The sequence below is a fragment of the Neoarius graeffei genome, chromosome 23 (genome assembly GCF_027579695.1).
Source record: "Neoarius graeffei isolate fNeoGra1 chromosome 23, fNeoGra1.pri, whole genome shotgun sequence".
Taxonomy (NCBI): Eukaryota; Metazoa; Chordata; class Actinopteri; order Siluriformes; family Ariidae; genus Neoarius; species Neoarius graeffei.
Window position 1 is genome coordinate 47,292,119 of NC_083591.1, and position 17,696 is coordinate 47,309,814.

The following is a 17,696-nucleotide window of genomic DNA, read 5'->3' on the forward strand; positions in this document are numbered from 1 at the left end:
CATTCTTTCATTGAAAAGCGAGACCATCAATGATGGCCTGACTCATTTCGACCCCATCTAGTCCAGAAGGAATGATTTAAAGTGGGCCACCTTGCACAATAAATGTTCTAAGCTATATACACTATATACAAGCTATATATACTATATACACCCTAGGAATACCGACCTATTTGCCAGAAAGAATCCAAAACAGCGAGGAATTGACCAAGAAGAAGCGATTTTTGTTAAACTGCTCATTAGGGCTTAATTATTCCATATCTTCATTATTAATTACACTTATGCAAATTTGGGTAGGAGCTATATGCATCCCAGGCAGACCTACCTTCCTGCCAAAAAGAATAAAAATCGGTGAAGAATTGAGAGAGAAGAAGCGATTTTTGTGAAATGTGGACAGTGCTGGATGGACGAAGGACGGACGACGGAGAAGACATTATGGCATAAGCTCATCATGTGTTGGCCGGATGAGCTAATAATAAAATTTGGGGTAGTACGAGTAACTCATAATGACTCATAATATAACAGAAGAAGAAGCCTTTATTTTTGTCACACGTCCACTCAAGCACAGCGAAATTCCTCCTCTGCATTTAACCCATTTGAAGCGGTGAACACACAAGTGAGCAGTGAGCACACACACATACCCAGAGCAGTGGGCAGCTATGCTACAGGACCCAGGGAGCAGTTGAGGGTTAGATGCCTTGCTCAAGGGCACTTCAGCCATGATACAGAGGGAAGGGAAAGTGCTGTTCATTCACCCGACTCCCCTCACATTCTCCTATAAGTCCCAGGAATCGAACCAGCAATGCTTTGGGCCCAAGGCTGCTTCTCTAACCTTCAAGCCATGGCACATTCTGTCATGTTTTATTCCTTATTCTTCTCACCCCAGTGATCTCTCCCTTTCATCTCAGCTAAACAAGTGGAGGAATTCACACATAGATGGCTGTGATGCCTCACCAGCCTGTGATTAACACAGTGTGGGTTTGGCAGGTAGCCAATGACAATCTCCGGCTGTTTGCTACAGCCAATGACAAGCCACCTGAGTGTAAGCCAGGCCACTGGGACCTGTGTCAGCACTGCGTAAGGCAATCGTGAGGAGCGATTACTTCATTCATACTCACATCTCAAATTAGTGGATGGATAGAATGTCATTTACACTTCTCCTTCACACACAGAGCATCAACACTCTGACCACTCTTTCATCAAGCAATTATCAAGCAGTTGACGCCGGCATGTAGAACGCGCCGAACTGCTGTAAGTGATAAATCCAACAAGACATTTTGCGCTTAATTATCCATGACTACTTACACATCAGCGTTCATAAAGTAGCAGCACAAACTAATGACTACTGAAAGAACCTTCACCCTTGCAGATCAAGTGACGCCAAAATTCCACATCAAATGCTTCCAGAATACATATAACCACTATCCGGTGAGTGTAAAATTACATAATCCAGACAAGTCTAAAAGCCTTGTGGTGAATAGAGATTCATTTGAGGTTGCAGGGGCTTCTATAGACAGGAAGCTGGAAGGTAACTCAACCTATCACTCTTCCTCCGAAGTCTGAGTGTGGATGTTTGGTATTGATTTTATAAGAAAGGCTGCAACTCACAGCATTGACTCCCGGGAACAGGAAGTGGCCTCTCCTGCTGCTCCTGGTATGAGTACTATAATAACAAGCACACTTAGATTAATTGGCATACTGTATTATGACATTTCCAGGATGGTATTTGAAATACGTGAGTCATGTGACTGGCGGCACGGTGGTGTAGTGGTTAGCGCTGTCGCCTCACAGCAAGAAGGTCCGGGTTCGAGCCCCGTGGCCAGCGAGGGCCTTTCTGTGCGGAGTTTGCATGTTCTCCCCGTGTCCGCATGGGTTTCCTCCGGGTGCTCCGGTTTCCCCCACAGTCCAAAGATATGCAGGTTAGGTTAACTGGTGACTCTAAATTGACCGTAGGTGTGAATGTGAGTGTGAATGGTTGTCTGTGTCTATGTGTCAGCCCTGTGATGACTTGGCGACTTGTCCAGGGTGTACCCCGCCTTTCGCCTGTAGTCAGCTGGGATAGGCTCCAGCTTGCCTGCGACCCTGTAGAAGGATAAAGCGGCTAGAGATAATGAGATGAGATGAGATGAGATGAGATGAGTCATGTGACTACTTTAAGGGGAGAATCAACTTACGTCCTGATCTCTCATGGCATTGAGCTGTTCCAGTTTCTTAGCCCAGTAGCGAGCTTCCTCTTCAGGGATATCTGTAGCAAGGGGCACACACACATCCACACACGTTTGCCTTATGAGCCTTGTGACGGCCTTCCACTGACAATGCATCTAATTAATGCAATGCCTACATCTAAACTAACCCAAACATTAACCTCAGTAACCAAAAAGAAAAATTTTGGCTCTTTTAGTGTTTAAAATAAAAACAAACAGAAAAACAATCGTCAGAAATCAGGACTGGGACCCAACAGCAGGTCATGGAAGTGGGCGGGTTTTACTTTCTTGTGTGGAAAGTGGTCGGTCAGATATGAGGTCATTCATGTGACACATGACATGACGCATACTTTCGTTCATCATCAGTAACTGCATTATCTTGGTCAGGATCATGGTGGTATAAATGAACTTGGTTATATTTTGAGAAATACTATAGAACTAATTAACTGCAGTGGGATTGGCCAGAATTCCTTTAAGAGTGGGTGAGAATACGATTTCCTGTGCACATCTCTACACTACTCACACATGCACATGCAGTGCCTTGCAAAAGTATTCATCCCCCTTGGTGTTTGTCCCATTTTGTCGCATTACAAGCTGGAATTAAAATGGATTTTTGGGGAGTTAGCACCATTTGATTTACATGACATGCCTACCACTTGAAATGTGCAAACTGTTTTTGTATTGTGACACAAACAATAATTAAGATAAAAAAAAAACAGAAATATGGGATTCACTGGGATTTTTGCCCATTCCTCAAGGCAAAACTACTCCAACTCCTTCAAGTTAGATGGGTTGCGTTGGTGCGCAGCAATCTTCAAGTTATGCCACAGGTTCTCAATTGGATTGAGGTCTGGGCTTTGACGAGGCCATTCCAAGACATTTAAATGTTTCCCTTTAAACCACTCCAAAGTAGCTTTAGCAGTATGTTTAGGGTCATTGTCCTGCTGGAATGTGAACCTTTGTCCCAGTCTCAAACCTCTGGCTAACTCAAACAGGTTTTCCTCCAGAATTGCCCTGTATTTAATGCCATCCATCTTTCCTTCAGTCCTGATCAGTTTTCCTGTCCCTGTAAATGAAAAACTGAAGCTGAAAAAAATGAAAAAAATGAAAAAGTGAAGCTGCCACCACCATGCTTCACTGTAGGAATGGTGTTCTCAGGATGATGGGAAGTGTTGGGTTTGCGCCACACATTGTGTTTCCCATAATGGCCAATAAGTTCAATTTTAGTCTCATCTGACCAGAGAATCTTCTTCCATGTGTTTGGGGAGTCTGCCACATGCTGTTGGGCAAACTCCGAACATGTTTTCTTATTTTTTTCTTTAAGCAGTGGCTTTTTCTGACTACTCTTCCATAAAGCCCCGCTCTGTGAAGTGTACGGTTTAAAGTGGTCCTATGGACAGATACTCCCCCATCTCCGCTGTGGATCTCTGCAGCTCCTTCAGTGTTATCTTTGGTGTCTTTGCTACAACCCCGATTCCAAAAAAGTTGGGACAAAGTACAAATTGTAAATAAAAACAGAAGGCAATAATTTACAAATCTCAAAAACTGATATTGTATTCACAATAGAACATAGACAACATATCAAATGTCGAAAGTGAGACATTTTGAAATTTCATGCCAAATACTGGCTCATTTGAAATTTCATGACAGCAACACATCTCAAAAAAGTTGGGACAGGGGCAATAAGAGGCTGGAAAAGTTAAAGGTACAAAAAAGGAACAGCTGGAGGACCAAATTGCAACTCATTAGGTCAATTGGCAATAGGTCATTAACATGCCTGGGTATAAAAAGAGCATCTTGGAGTGGCAGCGGCTCTCAGAAGTAAAGATGGGAAGAGGATCACCAATCCCCCTAATTCTGCGCCGACAAATAGTGGAGCAATATCAGAAAGGAGTTTGACAGTGTAAAATTGCAAAGAGTTTGAACATATCATCATCTACAGTGCATAATATCATCAAAAGATTCAGAGAATCTGGAAGAATCTCTGTGCGTAAGGGTCAAGGCAGGAAAACCATACTGGGTGCCTGTGATCTTCAGGCCCTTAGACAGCACTGCATCACATACAGGCATGCTTCTGTATTGGAAATCACAAAATGGGCTCAGGAATATTTCCAGAGAACATTATCTGTGAACACAATTCACCGTGCCATCCGCCGTTGCCAGCTAAAACTCTATAGTTCAAAGAAGAAGCCGTATCTAAACATGATCCAGAAGCGCAGACGTCTTCTCTGGGCCAAGGCTCATTTAAAATGGACTGTGGCAAAGTGGAAACCTGTTCTGTGGTCAGACGAATCAAAATTTGAAGTTCTTTATGGAAATCAGGTACGCCGTGTCATTCGGACTAAAGAGGAGAAGGACGACCCAAGTTGTTATCAGCGCTCAGTTCAGAAGCCTGCATCTCTGATGGTATGGGGTGGCATTAGTGCGTGTGGCATGGGCAGCTTACACATCTGGAAAGACACCATCAATGCTGAAAGGTATATCCAGGTTCTAGAGCAACATATGCTCCCATCCAGATGACGTCTCTTCCAGGGAAGACCTTGCATTTTCCAACATGACAATGCCAAACCACATACTGCATCAGTTACAGCATCATGGCTGCGTAGAAGAAGGGTCCAGGTACTGAACTGGCCAGCCTGCAGTCCAGATCTTTCACCCATAGAAAACATTTGGCGCATCATAAAACGGAAGATACGACAAAAAAGACCTAAGACAGTTGAGCAACTAGAATCCTACATTAGACAAGAATGGGTTAACATTCCTATCCCTAAACTTGAGCAACTTGTCTCCTCAGTCCCCAGACGTTTACAGACTGTTGTAAAGAGAAAAGGGGATGTCTCACAGTGGTAAACATGGCCTTGTCCCAACTTTTTTGAGATGTGTTGTTGTCATGAAATTTAAAATCACCTAATTTTTCTCTTGAAATGATACATTTTCTCAGTTTAAACATTTGATATGTCATCTATGTTCTATTCGGAATAAAATATGGAATTTTGAAACTTCCACATCATTGCATTCCGTTTTTATTTACAATTTGTACTTTGTCCCAGCTTTTTTGGAATCGAGGTTGTACATCTCTGATTAATGCCCTCCTTGCCCAGTCTGTGAATTTTGGTGGATGGGGCCTTCTCTTGTCAGGTTTGTAGTGGTGCCATATTCTTTCCATTTTGCTGTAATGGATTTAATGGTGCTCCCTGGGATATTCAAAGTTTGGGATATTTTTTTATAACCCAACCCTGATCTATACTTCTCCACAACTTTGTCTCTGACCTGTTTGGAGTGCTGCTTGGTTTTCATGTTGCTTGCTTAGTAGTGTCGCAGAGTCAGGGTCCTTCCAGAACAGGTTGATTTATGACATCATGTGACAGATCAGGTGACACTTTGATTGCACACAGGTGGATCTTAATCAACTAATTATGTGACTTATGAAGTGAATTGGTTGGACCAGCTCTTATTTAGGGGTTTCATATGAAAGGGGGTGAATACCTACGGGATGCACACTCCAGATTTCTGTTTTTTCATCTTAATTATTGTTTGCGTCACAATAAAAAAACAATTTGCACCTTTAAAGTGGTAAGCATGTTGTGTATATGAAATAGTGCCAACCCCCCAACAATCCATTTTAATTCCAGCTTGTAATGCGACAAAACAGGACAAACTCCAAGGGGGATGAACACTTTTGCAAGACACTGTAAAAACCCAAACACACACTGACATATACACATTTATACATACAGTACACACCCCAACTCCCACATATACACTGTGTTACTTTGTTTGCTTATGAAGAACCTGCTGTGACCTTATGCCAACACAAGTTTTGAGCCAAGAACAAAAAATGGGCGTCAAGTAAACAGATACATATGGTATACTCTGTGTTTGAGAACCGCCTCCCTTTTTCAGTTGAAACTCACTGAAACTAAGATACTGGATTAATAATGACTGTAATGTAACTGATTTTTGTCTCTTTCAAAGGTTTAATGCTTTCCAATGTGGTTTTTTTTTTTCACTTTTGAGTTTATGCTCAAAAATACAGTACCAGCACTGTTGGTGAGCAATTCCAGCGTTATGGACGTGACACTTGAACTCAAAATGGCAACAAATGACCCAGTGCATGTTTTATTGTCTCCCAGTATTTAAACAGGTGTTGCATATTTTAAGGCTGTACCATACTGGAGAAGTGATAGAACAAGAACAATTCCCATAGTACATCTAGGGCATGCCAGAAAATGCCAATAAAAGATGCGTTATGGATGTGACAGAAAAAATATCACTTTTCTTGGGTGACTGTACATTTTTATCAAACTCTGTGAAATCGTAAACCTAATGTCGAAATAGAGATATCCGTTTGATAGAGGGGTCCAAGGTGAATATTAAAAAACCTTTGTTTAAAATATTTTGTATTTCATGCAGAGTTTCGGAAGGAAAAGTCAGCGTTATGGATGTGACGAAATTCCGTTATGGATGTGACGCGTCTGAAATAGACATGGCATATGTTTAGAAAATCAGCAAATTAACCACCATAACCCTTTGAAAAACTCTCTAAATATCAGCTAAAACTATCAAAGTTCTTAAATAATATTTAGGATGGCTATTGTTTTGCTGTTTTGTGGATTTTAGCATACATTTCTGTGGCTTGTGGCAATAATATAGAATTGTACATGACCAAAGTTGATTTTAGCTTGGGTTTTACATTATAAGAAAGAAAGACTGACAGTGACATATTAGGTTGGTTACAAATTGGTTCAGCTTGTTCACATCTGTAAAATACAGGCCTAGGTGATATCTCTGGGAGTGGTTTTGATGTATTACATGTTGCTTTATTTTTGCATGGTGAGGTTGACATTTACATGGAATTGCCCTGGTACCATTTACACATTCTGACTTCATGTCCAGTTTGTATATGTTTGTTATGATCCATAATAATTGGATTCAATACATTAAAGGGAATAGGGGATCTGTTTGAGGTTGCAGGGATGAATCATGGAAGTTGTAATTATGTTTTAGGTGAGACTGATGAATTATGCTCCTACCCAGTGGCAGTTCGAAGCGTGTATCGAGCAGCACCCGGTGGAACGTTGGGTCTTTGGTGCCGCAGATCTCATTATCGGCCATGATGACCTGCGAGTCCAGAGTCAGCCACTCCCCTGGACCCTCCTATGAGAACACACACGTAAAATGATGCGACATTCCTCTGGAGTGAGAACGCTCAAAGAGTAGCACAATCCTGGAGGGATCCATGACATGAAATAATCTGATAATCACAATGATTTGGTTCAGTATTGAAATCATGATTATTTATTACAATTCATTTCATTGCTCCTTAGTCACTTTTTTTTACAAACACAATTAGCTTGAGTATGCAACCAAACAGAATCCTGAATGAGAGGCTAATGATTTAATGCACTGAAGTCAATAAATAAGCAAAATATTGGTATGTTTTGTGGTATTAGAGGAATAAAACACTTCAGATTGTGCTGTTATAGGAAAATAATTAAACCTCCAGGTGTCAACAGCTGCATCACACCATCCAATGGTTGATTTTTAAACCTCGTATATCACAGCAATTTGCCAATGATTACATTTTTATTAATGACGTAACAAAATCCCATATCTTATATCAGTTTATTGTTACATTACATTTTGTGGAATATCTGTGAGACAAGTTAGCACCTGTTATTAGTTTTGTATAGTAATAATTAATCCCCTCACCATTCTAGGTTAATAAGATTAAAAAAACAACAACAAAAAACCAACCACAGCTTGTCATGTTGCCGAGAAACCTAAAAGCTCAGAAAGTCCTGGCATAAAGCACTGACACTGGAGTCTCCTCACAGAAATCTTCACCATATCCACTATTATTCTATACACATTCACTGGATATGAGCAGTCGTGCGCTCTGATTGGCTACTTTACTACTAGGATATGAGCTCATATACCGTGAGTAGAGAAAAACAAAATGACGGAGCGTGCTGCTGAACCAACCGAGGACGAAATTAAAACTCTACTCGAAACCAAAACCCAATAAAATACAAAAAAGGCAACAAAATATGGAATAAAAGTTTTTGATGATAACGTATCTTTTTTTTATTTTTCAAGATTTATTATTATTATAGCATTTTTCACAAATTGCTCCTGTCATTTCGCCGGTTTGTTTACGTTCTAAGCGGAAATGATTTTGTCGGACATTTTGTATGAATTTTTTATTCATCGAATTTGCAAAAAATAAATATAAAAATGTTCCGTTTCTCAAAATCCAGTGAATGTGGATAGAATAAAACAGTTATGCCACACAATCTTGTCATACATGGCTTATAGCCGACTTGGCGATACGTGCTTGGTCGGCGATCAGCTCATGTACTACTCGATTTTGTGGAATAACTGTTAATTATACTTTTTTCTTTGTTAAATAACATCTCATCTCATCTCATTATTTCTAGCCGCTTTATCCTGTTCTACAGGGTCGCAGGCAAGCTGGAGCCTATCCCAGCTGACTACGGGCGAAAGGCGGGGTACACCCTGGACAAGTCGCCAGGTCATCACAGGGCTGTTAAATAACATAATTATTTAATCTGTTGTAAAAAGAAGTCGTTGTAATTGAGTTATTATTATAGAAACGATAATTTATTCGATTGCGTGCATAAATGTAAACCTGTGATTTGCCTTGTAGCTGGAACTACTGCCAGAGCTGCTTTTAAAGAAAATTAAACACCTTCTGACCAAACAGACCTGAGAATTCAGTAGCACTGTGGTATAAATATCCATATAACATCAATCAAGTGGCTAGATTTAACTAACATCACGTTCAATTATGTTAAATTACCTAAAAATCATGATCACGATTAAAATACAAGAAAGAAAAATTCAACACCCTCCACAGGACACCATCATTATTAAATAAAACCTACTGTTGAACATCATGACTAACCTGAAAAATCACTAAATACAGTAAATGCATTCACACTAACTAAGATCCACACTATCATTATCACTCCAGCTGGAGTCGAGTGGAACCAAATGAAAAATTGGCCAACGCCCAAATATTGTCCTCCTCCGCTGTCATCGCTGCTGTAATCACATCCTACATCAGCAGTTTTACTTCTCCCATGTCGGCTCGGTTACAGATCAGAGAGACACGCAAACGTGTTTATTGAGAACTGGCCATGCAAAACACCGATTCATAATTGAGGACTGGTGATATATTATTCATACAGGGTTATGAAAGCAAAGTGGAAAAAAAAAAGCTCACACTCATTTATAAAGCAGAACATAAAAGCTGTAAATGGGAGAAAGTTTTGCTTCTCTTTAGAGGAGGCCAGTGTGCGTGTGTGCTTATTTAACTGTCTCTCAGCAGCTGGTGTGTGTATGAGAGAGAGAGAGAGAGCGAGAGAGAGCGAGAGAGAGAGAGAGAGAGAGAGAGATGGGTGCACTGTCTGCTGAGCTCAGCTCAAATAGAAATGCATTAAACAAGGACTTTCATGCCTTGATTTGAAACAGCGAATGAAATTTTGAACTTGAATTAGATCAAATCAAAAGTTAGAGTCAGTACTTTGAATATGTGTGGAATGTTTTAAGGCTGAGTATACACTCTGTTTTAAAATATTCAGGTTTTTGGTAGCACGGCTCGATTTCAAAGTCAATTAATCAGAACAAGACTCAAATTTACACAATGTTACATCCGAGCACTTCGAAAAAGCAAAACTGCTTATGTTTGAAGTTTTATATAAGCTTGCTTATATCACCTGATCATTTTCCTAAACCCTTCAGCAGTGCTTAATAAAGTGTTTATGCAATGTGTATGAATGTGTTATGAATAAAACAGTGCAAGAGAGTTGTAGAATGCAATCAGTACTGCATCTTACTTCATTGGATTGACGGATGCTCTGTAGCGGGATCCAGACGGTGCCCACCATGGTGTCCCAGATCAAACCTTTATTCCACACCTCTACCGTCAAACCCAGATCCAGCCGGTTTATCTCACTGCAGAGAGAGCAAGAGAGAGAGAGAGATTTCTCTTCTTACAAACTACTATGCTTAATCATGTACATTACTGCCAAAGCACTGGGGACATTATAAATAATTTCACATTAAAACATTTGTTCATATTAATAAAGCTTTGCTAAATGAAAGAGAGACAGAGAGAGGGTAAGAGAGAGATAGATAGAGAGAGTGACAGCTCTGGAATGATGATATTGTCCTCATATTATATTTAACAAGGGATTAGCATTGGAACCGGGTCGATGATATTGCCAGCAGCATGCTGTGTTGATTTTGTAAGTACATTTCTTTTCTGTAATTACATTAACTTGCATTATAGCAAATGGTAGCGGATAGACAACAAAGCTGGAAACGGGGCTGCAGGGAACACGACGCAGCTCAATTACAGCACAGCAGGATGTAAATTTATTATTAAAGTGAAAAAGAGATATGGAGGGAGAGAGAGAGAGAGAAGGATGGATGGAACGGAGTAAGTGGAACGCAGATAGAAAATAAAGGCAGATGAAAGCTGCATATAAAACTTACAATCATATATATATATATATCTCATCTCATTATCTCTAGCCGCTTTATCCTTCTACAGGGTCGCAGGCAAGCTGGAGCCTATCCCAGCTGACTACGGGCGAAAGGCGGGGTACACCCTGGACAAGTCGCCAGGTCATCACAGGGCTGACACATAGACACAGACAACCATTCACACTCACACCTACGGTCAATTTAGAGTCACCAGTTAACCTAACCTGCATGTCTTTGGCCTGTGGGGGAAACCGGAGCACCCGGAGGAAACCCACGCGGACACGGGGAGAACATGCAAACTCCGCACAGAAAGGCCCTCGCCAACCACGGGGCTTGAACCCAGGACCTTCTTGCTGTGAGGCGACAGCGCTAACCACTACACCACCGTGCCGCCATATATATTAGATTAGATTAGATTAGATTAGATTAAACTTTATTGATCCCTTTGGGAGGGTTCCCTCAGGGAAATTAAGATTCCAGCAGCATCATTACAGATAAACAGAGAAAAGAAATAGAGAAAAACTTCTAGATGAATTAAAATAAATTAAGTATTTACATATACAAATCTCATCTCATCTCATTATCTCTAGCCGCTTTATCCTGTTCTACAGGGTCGCAGGCAAGCTGGAGCCTATCCCAGCTGACTACGGGCGAAAGGCGGGGTACACCCTGGACAAGTCGCCAGGTCATCACAGGGCTGACACATAGACACAGACAACCATTCACACTCACATTCACACCTACGGTCAATTTAGAGTCACCAGTTAACCTAACCTGCATGTCTTTGGACTGTGGGGGAAACCGGAGCACCCGGAGGAAACCCACGCGGACACGGGGAGAACATGCAAACTCCACACAGAAAGGCCCACGCCGGCCACGGGGCTCGAACCCGGACCTTCTTGCTGTGAGGCGACAGCGCTAACCACTACACCACCGTGCCACCCACATATACAAATATAAAAGAATAAGATATGGGGAAGAGAGAGAGGGGGGAAAGGGGGGAGAAGTGCACTGTAAAAAATGTCCGTAGAATTAACAGGGAATTTATGTAAAATCATGACATAAAAAAACTGTAAATACAAAAACAATGAAGCAGTGTGTAATTTACATCAATATACTGTAAAACTCCTCACCAAATACCACTGTTAATTTAACAGTAAGAATATGTTGAATTGATCATATTTTTTTGTAGAATTTACAAATTGTTGTAGTTTAAACACAGACAAACTGTAATACTAAAACAGAATGTGATAGTTAAAATTACATAATTGCCCTGTTAAAAAAAATACAAAAACGGCCACTGTCGTGGCTCAGTCGACTAAGGCGCCATACCGTGAATCTGGGGACCCGGGTTCGATTCTGACCCAAGGTCATTTCCCAGTCTCTCTCTAGCTCATTTCCTGTCTCTACACTGTCCTATTCAATAAAGGTGAAAAAAGCCCCCCCCAAAAAATATCTGTCTAGTAGATCATTGAAACCAGCATACAAAAATCCCATTGTTCTTACGGAAAAAAACTGGCAGCTGGAGTCACCAGAAAAAATCCGTAAAATATACAGCAAAACGGTAATTGCTTTTACGGTACAGCTTGTACATTTTACAGTTAAATCCAGCATATAAAACACTGGACTTCTGTTATATTTGCTACTTTAAACTGTAAAATGTACATGCTGTGCTGTAAAAGCAATTACCGTTTTGCTGTATATTTTACGGATTTTTTCTGGTGACTCCAGCTGCCAGTTTTTTTCCGTAAAAACAACGGGATTTTTTTTACAGTGTGGGGTTAGGGTAAGTGTGTGTGTGTGTGTGTGTGTGGGGGGAGCAGGAAAGATATTGCACTTTATATTGCACATTATATTGCACATTGTCCGGTATTGCTTATTGTTAGGCTAGGCTACTGCTCCTTCCCATCCTCTGTCCTCCTGTTACCCCTCCTCCCCCGCAGAGAGGAGTTGTACAGTCTGATGGCGTGAGGGACAAAGGAGTTTTTGAGTCTGTTCATCCTGCACTTGGGAAGGAGCATTCTGTCACTGAACAGGCTCCTCTGGTTGCTGATGACGGTGTGCAGAGGGTGACTGGCATCGTCCATGATGTTCAATAGTTTGTCCATAGACCTCTTCTCTGCCACCGTCACCAGAGACTCCAGCTTCATGCCGACCACAGAGCCGGCCCACCTGATCAGTTTGTCCAGCCTGGATGTGTCCTTCTTGGATGAGCTGCCCCCCCAGCACACCACGGTGTAAAACAGGACACTGGCGACCACAGACTGATAGAACATCCACAGGAGTTTCCTGCAGATGTTAAAGGACCGCAGCCTCCTAAGGAAGTATAGCCTGCTCTGTCCCTTCCTGTATAAGTGATAAGTGTTGCAAGTCCAGTCCAGCTTGCTGTCCAGCCACAGCCCGAGGTACTTGTAGGAATCCACAGCCTCCACCTCGACTCCCTCGATCAGAACTGGTTGTGACCTTGGTCTGGACCTCCCAAAGTCAATGACCAGCTCCTTGGTCTTCGAGGTGTTGAGCTGCAGATGGTTCCTGTTGCACCACACACACACACACACACACACACACACACACACACACACATATATATATATATATATATATATATATATATATATATATATATATATATATATATATATATATATATATATATATATATGTGTGTGTGTGTAGATACAGTGGGACACATCGTCAGTGATGTTTTCTGAGATCCTCAGGTGTTTCGGGTCTCACAACATCAGAAACCCTCCCTCGGGCGACCCAGCCGGGGTTGATCAGGCCCCAACTTGTGTCCCAGCATTATTGGCCTACTTCTCTGACCTTTTAATCCAAATCCACCTCGAGGCTCTCTCCACAGCCTCTGAGGTGGACTTGATGGCTCTGCTCTTTACTGCTCCTGTGATGCTGAGCAGGGTGTAGATCTTGCACAGGGAGCAGGCAGCAAAGCCTGTGCACCCCACCTCGACTGGCTCACAGTGAGCTTTCTAGCCCCTCCTCTGGCACTCCTCAATGAGTTCCTGATACTTGAGCTGCTTGCGCTCATTGGCCTCTTCCATGCATTCCTCCCAAGGGACTGTCAGCTTCAGTAAAAGGACCTGCTTGGAAGATACAGATGTTAGCACCACATCTGGTCCCAGGGATGTTGGTGTTATGAAATCTGGGAACTTGAGCTGTCTGCCCAAGTCAACATGGAGTTCCCAGTCTGATGCCATTGAGCGCAGGCTGGCTGAGGGTGTGGGCTTTGGCTGTGGCTTCTCTCCAGCCTTTACAAAGGCGATCTTCCTTTGGCTGCAAATGTGCTTGTTGGTGGCCACTGCCCTAGAGATGGCCTCTGCCACTGTCCTCAAGACCTGGTCATGCCGCCAACGATATCGGCCCTCCCCAAGGGCTGCTGGGCAGCTACTCAGGATGTGCTCCAAGGTCCCCCTTCCTGGACAGAGTGGACAAATTGGAATGCTACTCTTGCCCCAGGTGTGCAGGTTGGCTGGGCTGGGGAGCACATCATAGGCAGCTTGGATCATGAACTTGATGCGCTGTGGTTCTGCCTTCCAGATCTCATTCCAGCTTAGTTTCTTCTCCAGTGCTCCTTCCCACCTCGTCCATGCCCTCTGCTGCCACATGCTTACCATCCTGCTTGTCCTCACTTCCTCCACACCTGCTCGGACCTCCTCCAGGACCATATATATTATATATATATATATATCCACACAAAGTAGTACTGATCTATAATATACGGATACTGCCTAAAAGATCAATACAAACAGAGACAGACTAGGAATAAAAGAAGTCATTAAAGCTTTTCAAACTAATTTGTAACCTCATTATCATTATATGTGATTAATACAAAAAGCAATTTCAACATGTTTCTCTGCACTGAAAAAAGGACAAAAATGCATTTATATCTCATGGATGTTTAAGGGCACTTGGGCGGCACGTTGGTGCAATGGTTAGCACTGTCACCTCACAGCAAGAAGGTTCTGGGTTCGAGCCCACTGGCTGATGGGGTCCTTTCTGTGTGGAGTTTGCATGTTCTCCCCGTGTCTGTGTGGGTTTCCTCCGGGTGCTCCGGTTTCCCCCACAGTCCAAGGACATGCAATTAGTTCAACTGGCTACTCTAAATTGTCCATGTGTGCGTGAATGGTTGTTTCCCAAGCCCATAAATGGGAGGGTTGTGGCAGGACGTGCATCTGGTGTAAAACGATGCTCCAATTAATATGACATATGGATCAATAGGGTTCACATGGATCCCGACCTGGCACTCATCACATACTAAGAATGTTAAGGCTGGTTTTGGAGTAGATGTTCTTTCCCAAATGTCAGTCCATGTTTTAAATGTAGTCCTACAGGAAGCGGGCACAAAGCGTCCTCTTTTTTTGTCATAGCAGACAGTGAAAAAAGATCAACTTTTTAGAAAAGCACTTACTGTAGCACTTACTGAAATCTGAACATTTTACACGTTATAAGACTTGACTTGCTGTTTTCTTTTTTGCTATAATCAAATCATGTTTTCGATATAAATGGAGATTGTAGTGCCTTAAACCATTCATTAATCACCCGTAAGATTTTTGGCAAAAGGCAGCAGTGAAGTGAATTAGTGAGCGCTAATTACGGCCATGTGGCTGTAGGAGAGAGTCGCTTCTCCTAGAACACACGACACTCCTCCTAGCACGTTGTACTCCACTGGATCACTGACAAAATGAATGAATGAAAAGGAAAGCAAGAGAGGAAATGAAAGTGAGCCAGATGGGGGAATTAGGGATACAGGAATCAATGGGCTGACGGGGGAAAAAAAAGGAGTGTGAATTAAAATGAGTGCAAAAGACCGAGGCGGAAAGCGATGCATGATTGAGTGAGTGAGTAAACAGTGAGGGCAGTGAGATAGGGGGAGGTGAAAAAGTGCGAGAGAGAGAGTGAATGAGGGCGGCTGGACTGCATGAGCATGTGCATGAATAAGCCTGAGTTGGTTGAGTCATGATCTGTACATAGAATCCTGAGAACATTAAAAAAAAAAATACTTTTGCTTCTTTTTCTATTTGTCAACACTGTTAATTAAATATGAAGCCAGTTGTCTTTTACTCTGACTTAAAACTGTTTTAGATTGCTTGAGTAAAAAAAAATAAACGCGGGCCATAATGCAAACTGGACTTGATGAAACATCCAGCCGTGTAATGCCAATGATCTCTGGGAACTTCTGTTGCATTCCTGCTTGTAATCAATTACAAATCGATTAAAATAAAACAAAGCCAGACGACAAAAATAGGATGAGAGAAGGTGTGAAAAAGGGATCACGGGAAAAGTGGGTCATGGAAAGAACTTGAGAGATGAAACATGAGAAAAATTGAGGAGAAGATGACATGATAGATGAGGAGCATAAACAACAGGAGGTGGGAAGAAAGAGAGAAAGACTCACAACATGAAGTCCTGCTCCCAGCTCGGCTGGTTTCCCCGCACTGCGATCGTCGTGCTCTTAACATTCTGTACCTTCAGACTCACATACGTGTTAAACTTTTCTATGGGGAAGAGCATATGGAGGTGACTTACAACAATAAATGCACACACATGCACACTCACACACACATTTTGTCAGAGTCATGTCTAGTAATGATGGTAATGCTGGTGTTGAGTCAATCTTTACTCACCTTGGGGTCCATCGAGCTTGGCTTTCTTCACTACAGAACAGAAAGACAAAGAATCAGTCCATCCACTCACTAATGCTATACTTGTTTTTTCTCTCTTTTTGCCCCAAATTTAATCATGGATAATTCCTGGCCCTTATCACATGACAACTACCAACCAGGGAGGACGAAGGCCATCATGTGCTTCCTCCAACACACTTGGATGAAAGCGTATGCATGAGTTCAAAGGTGCCCACGATTGACTAATATCACTTGACTATGCCACCCTTCCTTCCTGAGAGTATGGCCAATTTTGGCCAATCCCAGCAACAGATGGCTGTGGCGACATTCACAATCTCCAAATGATAGGGCGAACGCTTTTGTGTTGCACCACTCAGGATCCCCCAAATACGAGGTGTGTCAGAAAAGAAACAGAACTGGGGTCACAAAAAATATATGTCAAATCCAAACTACAAGTTTTCCCCTTCGAAATAATCCCCCTCGAGTCTAACGCATTTTCCCATCCTTCTCTGCCACGTCTCCATGTACTTCTGGACTCCTGGAAGGATTCTCCTGGGATTCTCTGCAGCTCCATCGTCACGGCCCTCTTGATGGTTTCCATGTCCGGAAAATTGGGCCCCTTGATGACCCCCTTGAGCTTGGGGAAAAGGAAAAAATCACATGGAACAAGGTCAGGTGAGTAGGGAGGTTGCTCCAGCACAGCGATGTTCTTCTCGGCAAGGAACTGCCGGATGCTCAGGGCATTGTGAGCCGGTGCGTTGTCATAGTGAAGCAGCCACGAGTTGTCCTGCCACAACTCTCGCCTCTTCTCGCACACTGAACGAAGCAAACATGGCAGGATCTCTTTGTAGACATGCTGCTTGATCATCTGGCCCTGTGGCAAGAACTTTACGCGGACGATGCCCCTCACATCGAAGAAGCACACGAAGTCCTGTTGCTTTTCTGACCCACCTCGTAATTTCACTTTATGCAACCTGAAATCACCAGATTCCCAATTTGATCCAAACATCAACCTTACTCTGGAAACACACTGAAGCATTGTTAAGCTTTCTATTACGTGATATAACAGAATTGTCAAGGTCATTTTCGCGTTTATTAAAATCAAGTATGCCAAGAGCTCCAATCATTCGATTACGAGAGATCGATTGGAGTCAGATCGTTTGGAGTGAAAGGAGAGGTTTCTTACTTCATATTGCACCACAGCACTGCTGAATTCTTCATTCTAATTACTCAAAGGGTGTTGATTTATCTTCTATAACAGCAGCTCTGACATTAGTGCTAGCTCCAAGGTTTATATTAATACGCTCGCGCTAATCTGTTATTGTCTCTATAGTAACAGATA

General features: G+C 42.3%; 1 protein-coding gene across 1 annotated transcript in view; it reads right to left on the bottom strand.

The window, feature by feature from the left end:
* LOC132871303 (protein unc-13 homolog A) overlaps window positions 1-17,363 on the bottom strand; it is a 91,443-nt gene extending 74,080 nt beyond the window's left edge. Inside the window, exons 1-7 of the mRNA XM_060905419.1 lie at window positions 16,883-17,363; window positions 16,358-16,387; window positions 16,129-16,228; window positions 10,064-10,181; window positions 7,235-7,358; window positions 2,172-2,242; window positions 1,606-1,660 (exon numbers count right to left, since the gene is read on the bottom strand). Of these exons, the coding sequence (XP_060761402.1) occupies window positions 1,606-1,660; window positions 2,172-2,242; window positions 7,235-7,358; window positions 10,064-10,181; window positions 16,129-16,228; window positions 16,358-16,387; window positions 16,883-17,363 (979 nt within the window). The remainder of the gene's footprint in view (window positions 1-1,605; window positions 1,661-2,171; window positions 2,243-7,234; window positions 7,359-10,063; window positions 10,182-16,128; window positions 16,229-16,357; window positions 16,388-16,882) is intronic.
* Between the last annotated feature and the right edge of the window lie 333 nt (window positions 17,364-17,696).